Source organism: Tachysurus vachellii, chromosome 20 (assembly GCF_030014155.1).
Source record: "Tachysurus vachellii isolate PV-2020 chromosome 20, HZAU_Pvac_v1, whole genome shotgun sequence".
Lineage (NCBI taxonomy): Eukaryota > Metazoa > Chordata > Actinopteri > Siluriformes > Bagridae > Tachysurus > Tachysurus vachellii.
Window position 1 is genome coordinate 1,353,765 of NC_083479.1, and position 10,019 is coordinate 1,363,783.

At 39.6% G+C, this 10,019-nt stretch overlaps 3 protein-coding genes across 7 annotated transcripts in view; all 3 read right to left on the reverse strand.

Moving 5' to 3' along the window:
* The window catches only part of LOC132862899 (protocadherin alpha-C2-like), a 59,036-nt gene that overhangs the window by 21,499 nt on the left and 27,518 nt on the right, over window positions 1–10,019 (reverse strand). The window contains exon 1 of one of the 5 annotated variants that reach the window (XM_060895290.1): window positions 4,213–6,713. The exons of the other annotated variants lie outside the window; for them this stretch is intronic. Coding sequence (XP_060751273.1) covers window positions 4,213–6,582 — 2,370 coding nt within the window. The 5' untranslated portion in view covers window positions 6,583–6,713. Of the gene's footprint in view, window positions 1–4,212; window positions 6,714–10,019 lie in introns of those variants that run through there. 5 annotated transcript variants of the gene reach the window in all.
* LOC132862907 (protocadherin alpha-2-like) lies at window positions 638–3,120 on the reverse strand. The gene has a single exon (XM_060895304.1). The coding sequence runs from the start codon at window positions 3,041–3,043 to the stop codon at window positions 638–640; it is 2,406 nt and encodes an 801-aa protein (XP_060751287.1). The 5' UTR covers window positions 3,044–3,120.
* LOC132862910 (protocadherin alpha-2-like) lies at window positions 7,308–9,868 on the reverse strand. The gene has a single exon (XM_060895307.1). The coding sequence runs from the start codon at window positions 9,687–9,689 to the stop codon at window positions 7,308–7,310; it is 2,382 nt and encodes a 793-aa protein (XP_060751290.1). The 5' UTR covers window positions 9,690–9,868.

Consider the following 10,019-nt stretch of genomic DNA (forward strand, 5'->3'; position numbering starts at 1 on the left):
TCTTATTTAACACTATGCTATGCTATGCTATGCAGTGCTATAGGTTAGGGTTATGATTTATAATATTACTTACACAAAGTGGCAAGAGTGGAGGTGTTGACTTTCAGAGTGCTTTAACAACTGTACAATAGTGACAGCTTCAGTGTTTGATTTAGCACCCCTACTTTCTTAAAATTTTGGGCATTTGGCAAACATCCTTATCCAGAGGGACTAATGAACTTCTTTGAAGTCTTCTGTCAGTTAAGAAATCCTTTTGTATAATCTTCCAGTACCCCAAGTCAATTCATATGCTTGTTCGCATTTTGTCTTTGCTAAGTATTACTTATGGCACTAAAAGAGCATGGTGCCAGGTAAAATCAGTAGCATGCATAAATAGTTCAAGGTACATCCTTATTGGAATCGCGGCATTTCCCTAAAAAAAAACTACTTGCATACCTATCATGCTTTGTTGGATTTTAAAGGTGTAAGGGGTAGTGAAGTATAACTTTTATTGACCGCATTATCCTTATATTTAATACAAGAGAATGTCAGTTAGTCCGACTCATGCAACGTTACCAAATGATTTGTTATGATGTATGAAATATTTTCAGCCCCCTGCACCTTTAATATAATCAATGGACCATGCAAAGCATTTATTTTATAACCTTACCTTCCCAGTGCTAGGAAGAGTTTGCGTCCTGTTAAAAGTGTCTCCTTCGTTAATGCTGATCAGTTCTGCGTCTGCAGGCGGAAACGATGAGGGAAAAACTATTACGTCACTCTTCAGTGTGTCTGAACTAAAACACACATCATACTGCTGAGTGGATTTAGAGTAAGACCAGCTCCCATCAGGGTGTGTAGTGACCACATGAGCGCCGGACCTGCTGAAACCGCCATCTGTCCCGTAGCATTTAGCTGCTATTAAAGCGATGAGGCTCAGTAAAAATATCACGGACACTGAGACAATAGCGATGAGCAAATAGAGATTCAGATTTGAAAAATTCTCCTCCTTTACTGGCACTTGTCTTAGTGAAGGCTGCAGACTGTCCATATTTTCCACAACCACAACTTCAATACTCATAGTTGTGGACAGTGAAGGTTCTCCGTTATCCGAGACAGTAATGATAAGAGGGTGAGCTTTTAAGTCGTTGTCACTCATTCGTCTTTTAGTCCTTATTTCTCCGGTGCTGGTTCCGATTCGGAAGAGATTCGTTCCCTTTGATTCGGTTATGTGATATGATAATAGTGCATTATAACCTGAATCAGCATCTACAGCTCTGACTTTAGCCACAAAATACCCCGCTTCAGCAGAGTAGGGAATGTTCTCACTGTTTACTGGTCCGGGTTCAGAATAAGGAGGGAGAAAAACTGGACTGTTGTCATTCTCATCCAGGATAAAAACGTTCACAGTCACGTTACTACTTAGTGGAGGAACACCAGAGTCAGTGGCTTGAACTTTAAACTGAATGTATTTTATTTCTTCATAATTAAGTGACTGCAAGCTGTAGAGTTCACCAGTGTGTGAGTTTATGTTCATCAGTGTTGATACCGATACAATAGCAGTTTCTCCATTAATCAAAGAATAAGAAATGTGCGCGTTTTCCTTTGCATCTCTATCATGCGCTGTCAGAGTAGATATAAAGCCTCCGGCTGGACTATTCTCATGCACGTTAATGTTTATTATCGGTGCCGGAAAGAGTGGAGCGTTGTCGTTCACATCCGAGACGTGAATATGTAAAACAGTAGTGCTAGACAGCGTTGGCGTGCCCTCGTCATTAGCATGAATCGTGATGTTATATTCGGAAATTTCTTCTCTATCCAGTGGCTCATTAACTACAACCGAATACGAGTTTTTATATGACGATTGCAGTTTAAAAGGACTCGTTTCCGTTATTTTACAATCCACTTTCCCATTCGCCCCTCCGTCTTTATCTGCAGCTGTGATTAATGCAAAACCTGTGCCAGGTTTGATGTTTTCAGGTACCGATCTCATGAGCAGAGTAACTAAAATCTCAGGTGCATTGTCATTCACATCTAGTACTTCTATTAAAACTTTACAGTTAGTATGTCTTGGAGAGTGGCCCTTGTCTTGAGCTTGTACTCTCAATTCAATTGCAGGATTTTCCTCGTAATCAATATGGCCTCTTACTGTAATATCACCTGAATTCGGATTTATAGAAAATAAATTGACTAAAGTGTTTCTGTCACGGCCTACAAAAGAATACACTACGTCACCGTTAACGCCTTCATCAGCATCCGTAGCGGAGACCGTCAGGATTTTACTACCAACGGGTGCATTCTCGTGGACTTTAACTTTATAGAGAGGTTTACTAAACACTGGGTTGTTATCATTAATGTCCAGTACGTGAACTATTATCTCTGACGTGCCAGATCTGGGTGGTTTCCCACCGTCTACAGCGGTCAGGGTTAGCTTTATCACGGATTGTTTCTCGCGGTCTAAAGCTCTCTGCAGCACTAGTTCTGCTGAAACACTTTCTCCCGTGTCCTGTGCATCCAGTGAAAAATATTCATTCAGACTGAGCTTGTAGCTCTTCACCGTGTTCACGCCTACATCCATATCATCAGCCAAATGTAGAGAAAATCTGTCTCCAGCAAGAACATTTTCAGTAATATTCAACTGAAGCGTCTGAACTGGAAAAACTGGCGAATTGTCGTTAACGTCTAGAATATTAACCTCAATGCGGTACAGGGTCAAAGGGTTATGTGCCATTGCTTCGATATTTAAGGAACATCTCTGCTTACCCTTGCACAGCTTCTCTCTGTCAATTCTGTCGTTAACAATTAGAGCACCGGTTTTGGAATTTATGTCAAAATACCTCTTATTAGATCCAGCAACAACTTGAATCATACGAGATTGCAGTTCAGTAACATCAGCGTTAAGGTCCTTGGCTATATTTCCAACCAATGTTCCCTTTTTTACCTCTTCAGAGATGGAGTATGAAATCTGTCCATGAGACAAACTCGATAAACAAAACAGCAGCAGCGGCAGCGCCCTGATCCAGGCAGACGATCCAACGGCTTTAATGATCATCGCTTCTGTCATTAAATGTGTTTATTTCCAAGAACCTTTAGATGCAAAACGACACGATTTCATGCCAGAGGCTCGAGCTGTTGATTAGCATCGGGCTATATTCCCGTCTGAGTCTTACCCACCTTTTAATTTCACTATTCAGAAGGAGGGATGCTACAAAGGATAATGAGCAACCTATTTCCAATTCACGGTCTATAGCGACACCACGTGTGTATATATTGCCATTATTAGCCTTTGCTCAGAAACGTTCACATTATCATAATATAAATACAGTCGCGCAATCACATTTCGCTTGTCAGATTCTGTTAATATTTAGGATTTTTAGGCATTTTTATAACCCCCACAACGAGCATTTCAAAGCAAAAAAAAATTATTTATATATTTAAAAAACTTGGAATGAATCAGCAGCTAATTACATACCATAATGTAAAAAAATATTAATTGTAAGTTTTAAATTTTAATTTTAGGTTTACACTTTATTTATTTATTTATTTATTTATTTGCTGTAGGTAGTAATGATGCTGGTGGTGGTGGTGGCGGCAGTAGCAGTAGTAGCAGCTGCCGAAATAGTAGTAGTAGTGTTAATGATGGAGATAGTCATTTAGGGTGTTATAACCACTATTAAAATAAGAGTGAAATGTAAACTGATTACAGTCTTTATGTATAAAAATAAGTTTAAACTTCAATTCAAAACCACTAGCAATATAAGATATCGAATAATATTCCACACTGTGCAATGACAAACTTCTAGGTAAACTTTCCAACCACACGTTTCCACTCATCTCAAATAAATGATAATAATGTGTGCATCTGAAAAGCAAGCAGAGCACGCAAACCAGAACACCATATTATTCAAGTATGTCTAAATAACTTTGGAATTTGTGAGAAACAATGCCTTTTTTGGGCTGGGCAGGACAGACAAATTAGCCAAAATGAAATAAGCCAAAATCTAAAAGATCAGAAACTCAGAACTAGCAGATCACAACTACATATTTAAGCACTATAGGTTAGACAAATACATTACAAACCTTAAACCTTGCAACCACATACTATAAATTCTTGTTTCCTCCTATAGGATTTCAAGAACTTTTTTTTTTTTTTTTTTTTTTTTTGGAAAGACTTTTGTCCCAAATCTGAACGGGCACAGCAAGACAAAGCACAAAAGCAATCAGGATGCTTACCTTTGTGAAACTTGGAAGAGTTTGTGTTCTGTTAAAAGTGTCTCCTTCATTAATGCTGATCAGCTCTGCGTCTGCAGGCGGAAACGGTGAGGGGAAAACTACTACGTCACTCTTCAGTGTGTCTGAACTAAAACACACATCATACTGCTGTGTGGATTTGGAGTAAGACCAGCTCCCGTCAGGGTGTGTAGTGATCACAGGAGCGCTGGACCTGCTGAAACCGCCGTCTGTCCCGTAGCATTTAGCTGCTATTAAAGCGATGAGGCTCAGTAAAAATATCACGGACACTGAGACAATAGCGATGAGCAGATAGAGATTCAGATTAGAAAAATTCTCCTCCTTTACTGGCACTTGTCTTAGTGAAGGCTGCAGACTGTCCATATTTTCCACAACCACAACTTCAATACTCATAGTTGTGGACAGTGAAGGTTCTCCGTTATCCGAGACAGTAATGATAAGAGGGTGAGCTTTTAAGTCGTTGTCACTCATTCGTCTTTTAGTCCTTATTTCTCCGCTGCTGGTTCCGATTCGGAAGAGATTCGTTCCCTTTGGTTCGGTTATGTGATATGATAATAGTGCATTATAACCTGAATCAGCGTCTACAGCTCTGACTTTAGCCACAAAATACCCCGCTTCAGCAGAGTAGGGAATGTTCTCACTGTTTACTGATCTGGGTTCAGAATAAGGAGGGAGAAAAACAGGACTGTTGTCATTCTCATCCAGGATAAAAACATTCACAGTTACATTACAGCTCAGAGGTGGACTTCCAGAGTCAGTGGCTTGAACTTGAAATTGAACTCTTTTCATCATCTCATGGTTAAATGTCTGCATTGTCACTATTTCTCCATTTAAGGAATTCAAGTGAAACATTGTTGATATGGGAATGTCAGCATTGCCATTCTCTAGCAATGAGTATGAAAGTGCAGCATTTTCTCCAAAATCTGGATCATTTGCCACCACTTTGGTAATTTGACTACCAATCTGATTATTTTCCTTTATATAAGCATCAATTGTGGACATGGAAAACTGTGGTGCATTATCATTAACATCAGTTATCTGAACAGTAAATATGCTGCTGCTGGAAAGTGCTGGAGTGCCTTCATCTCTAGCCAATATACTAATGCTATACTCAGAAATACTCTCTCTGTCCAGTGGTCCATCTACTACTAGCGAGTAATGGTTGCCGTATGATGATTCCAGTTTGAATGGAAACAAGCCTTTAATAGAAGAATGTACAATTCCATTCTTTCCTCCATCCATATCAGACACTGTAACTAAAGCAACAGCAGCACCAGGTTTTGTGTCTTCTTTTACACTGTCCAGCAATGGAGTTATTAGTATTTCTGGAGCATTGTCATTCTCATCCAAAACTTCCACTAAAACTTTGCATTGAGCAGTTTTAGGAGGACTTCCTTTGTCTCTAGCTTGAACTCTTAATTCAATAGCAGGAGTTTCTTCATAATCAATTTGGCCTTTGACTAAAATATCTCCAGTCTCAGGAAGGACTGTGAATAAACCATCTGTTTTGACATTTCCACGTCCAATGAATGAATAAATAATTTCACTGTTTGTGCCTTCATCCAAATCAGTGGCCGTAAGAGACATGATTTTAGTGCCTATAGAAGCATTTTCTTTAATACTTACTTTATAAAGAGATTTACTAAACACAGGCTTATTATCATTCACATCTATAACATTGATAGTAATATGCAATTCCCCTGACTTTGGAGGTTTTCCCCCATCAAGAGCAGTCAGCACTAGATTGATGGTGGATTGTTTCTCTCTATCTAAAGCCTTCTGTAAAACTAACTCAGCAGATAGGCTCTGCTCACCACCCTGAACATCAACAGAAAAATATTCATTTGTACTTAATTTATAGATTTTTAGCGAATTACTTGCAACATCAGCATCCTCAGCCACAGGGAGATGGAATCTGTCACCGGAACTTGCATCTTCAGCTATGTTCATTGTTAAAGTGCTATCCAGAAATTTCGGAGAATTATCGTTAATATCCAAAATATTTATTTCAATCCGATGAAGGCTATGAGGATTTTGAGCGACAGCCTCTACGTTTAAAACGCATCTTTGACTGCGCTCACAAAACTCCTCACGGTCAATCCTATCGTTCACGAACAGTGCCCCGGTTTTTAAATTCACGTCGAAATGCTTCTTGTTATTAGATCCAGATACAATCTGAAACCTACGCGACTCGAGCTCATGAACGCTGATTTTCAGGTCTTTGGCGATATTTCCGACAACCGTTCCCTTGTTTACTTCCTCCGAGACGGAATAGACAATCTGACACAGCGATTTTTCCCATAAACACAGGAAGAGCAAAATACAGGCTGCAAAATATCCCGAGACATCCATGTCTTATGCTCAAGCTAAATACAGACGATTTATTCACGAGATGCTCAAAATAATATCTGCATGCTTTCAGAGTCGAACAATGCCACACGATTTCTCTAATAAACCACTCCCTAATACAACGTCAGTTTGAAAGGAGGAGCCACAGATATTAATAACACAGCCTCAATGTTACGGTCTGTGGCGACCTCGTGTGATAAACCGCTATTGAGACCGAAGTGTATTCGTTTAAAAAAATCCTCATATGCTCATTTAATATATCTCATAAAAACTACGATGATGAAATAGAAGCACAGAAAATATACCACAAGGATTGTAATGTAACAGCAAACTGTTGATGCAAATGTTAACACAGAATGAGCAACACCACATATGAGGTACAGCTTTTACAAAGGAAAATAAGAAAAACTACCAACCCTGTCCATGGTGCTGAAAAGACAAAGAAAGTATTTTTGCTTTTGTTGTGAATGATGATTATGGTTTTCCTTTATCTTAACATAATCATACAGTCCCTTTTTTTTTTTTTTTTTTTTTACAGAAATGTATTAAACAAACACACAGTAAATTGTACAGAGATAATTACCAAAAAATTAACAAACTAATTTATAAATTATTTAAAAAAAAGGTCTGAATTTTAAAAGTGTACGCATGCGCCAGATAAGCGAACCATAATTAGCACCGTGAAAAGAATGTTGCAAAAAAATAAATTCATTTTGTCAGTCATTAATTTATAAGCGACTCCTTACCTGCCCGGTGCTAGGCAGCGTTTGAGTTCGAGTAAAAGTGTCTCCTTCATTAATGCTGATCAGTTCTGCGTCTGCAGGCGGAAACGGCGAGGGGAAAACTACTACGTCACTCTTCAGTGTGTCTGAACTAAAACACACATCATACTGCTGTGTGGATTTAGAGTAAGACCAGCTCCCGTCAGGGTGTGTAGTGATCACAGGAGCGCTGGACCTGCTGAAACCGCCGTCTGTCCCGTAACATTTAGCTGCTATTAAAGCGATGAGGCTCAGTAAAAATATCACGGACACTGAGACAATAGCGATGAGCAGATAGAGATTCAGATTAGAAAAATTCTCCTCCTTTACTGGCACTTGTCTTAGTGAAGGCTGCAGACTGTCCATATTTTCCACAACCACAACTTCAATACTCAGAGTTGTGGACAGTGAAGGTTCTCCGTTATCCGAGACAGTAATGATAAGCGGGTGAGCTTTTAAGTCGTTGTCACTCATTCGTCTTTTAGTCCTTATTTCTCCGCTGCTGGTTCCGATTCGGAAGAGATTCGTTCCCTTTGGTTCGGTTATGTGATATGATAATAGTGCATTATAACCTGAATCAGTGTCTACAGCTCTGACTTTAGCCACAAAATACCCCGCTTCAGCAGTGTAGGGAATGTTCTCACTGTTTACTGATCCGGGTTCAGAATAAGGAGGGAGAAAAACTGGACTGTTGTCATTCTCATCCAGGATAAAAACGTTCACAGTCACGTTACTACTTAGCGGAGGAACACCAGAGTCAGTGGCTTGAACTTTAAACTGGAGTCGTTTCGTTTCTTCGTAATCGAAAGACTTCAGACTGTACAGTTCACCGGTGTGTGAGTTAATGTTCATCAGATTTGACACTCTGCTGCTCTCTGTATCACTTAATGAATAAGAAACGATCGCGTTTTCACCGACGTCTAAGTCTCGAGCCGTTAGTGACGTCATCAGCCCTCCAACTGGACTATTCTCTCTCACGCTGATATTTATCACCGGTGCAGTAAATAAAGGCGCGTTATCATTCACATCAGACACGTGAACCGTTATAACGTTACTGCTGGAGAGGGAAGGAGTTCCCTCATCATTAGCTACAAGTGTCACATTATATTGTGAGACACGCTCTCTGTCCAGAGCTTCATTCACAACAAGAGCGTAAGAGTTTTTATATGATAGCTGTAATTTAAAAGGACTCGGAGCTAGAAGTTTACAGTTTACTTTACCGTTCGTTCCACTGTCTTTATCTGATACGGTGATTGATGCTACATCTGTGCCAGGTTTGATGTCCTCGCTTACGGAGCTCATGAGCAGAGTAACTGATATCTCTGGTGCATTGTCATTAACATCCACTACTTCAATTAATACTTTACACCTAGACATTCTTGGAGACTGTCCTTTGTCCTGTGCTTCAATTCGAAGCTCAACAGCCGAATGCTTTTCATAATCGATATTAGATTTAACATTAATGTCCCCTGAAACAGGATCTATGGAAAATAATTCTAACGCAGAGTTTTCTTCATCAACAACAATAGAGTAGGATACTTCACCGTTAACCCCCTGGTCTGCATCTGCAGCACTAACTGTAATGATCTTAGTTCCTTCATGTACATTCTCATTGACTTTGACTTTGTACAGAGATTTACTGAAGACTGGGTTGTTGTCATTTATATCCAGTACATTAACAACTATTTGCATTGTTCCAGATCTTGAAGGAGTCCCACCGTCTACAGCAATGACCACGAGCTTTATCACCGACTCTCTCTCTCTATCCAAAGCTTTCTGAAGCACGAGTTCAGCCGAATCACTTTGCATTTCTAGTGAAAAATATTCGTTTGAGTTAATTTTATAGGTTTTTACTGAATTACTACCGACGTCATTGTCACGAGCCTTGATTACTGGAAACCGATCTCCCGGAAGTACGTTTTCACTAATATTCAAAGCAACTGATTGACGTGGAAACACCGGAGAGTTATCATTAATGTCCAGTATATTAATTTCGACCCGGTAGAGCTTGTGAGGATTGTGCATGATCGCCTCAATATTCAATACGCATTTCTGTTTGCTTTCACACAGCTCCTCTCTGTCTATTCTGTCATTAACTAATAAAATCCCCGTTTTCCGATTTACCTCGAAATACTTGGCGTTAGATCCAGACACAAGCTGAAACATGCGCGACTCCAGTTCCTGCACATTGAGATTAAGATCCTTCGCTAAATTTCCAACAACGGTTCCCTTCTTGGCCTCCTCTGAGACCGAGTACGAAATCTGAGCGGAACACAAATCCCATAAACAAAGAGGCAGCAGCAGCAGAGCCTTCATGTAGGCATAGCGAGCACTGTTCGGTACATCCATCACTTACATTTACTGGATATTCAAAAATGAGCCGATAGAGTGCTTTCTTATAATCCAATGACTCCAGGAAAAAGAAAAATGCACGAAGCCTCCTAATGTAAGAAGTATGTGACGCTCTGATCTGTTTTGCGTTAGGCGGAGTATTAATAATGTGCCAGTATCTTCAACTCACGGTCTACAGCGACATCTTGTGTGGAAATTCAGTCTGCCAGTAGAACGGTGAACTAGTTTTATAAAACAACATTTGAGATAACTAAAATGCTAAAATTAATAATTGTTAATCCTTTATTTTTTAAAGGATATCAAAGATTATATTACCCGTTACGTAAT

Bases quoted from the DNA above. Each gene is read 5' to 3' on its own strand.
- LOC132862907 (XM_060895304.1), bottom strand. From the start codon at position 3,043: ATGACAGAAGCGATGATCATTAAAGCCGTTGGATCGTCTGCCTGGATC.
- LOC132862910 (XM_060895307.1), bottom strand. From the start codon at position 9,689: ATGGATGTACCGAACAGTGCTCGCTATGCCTACATGAAGGCTCTGCTG.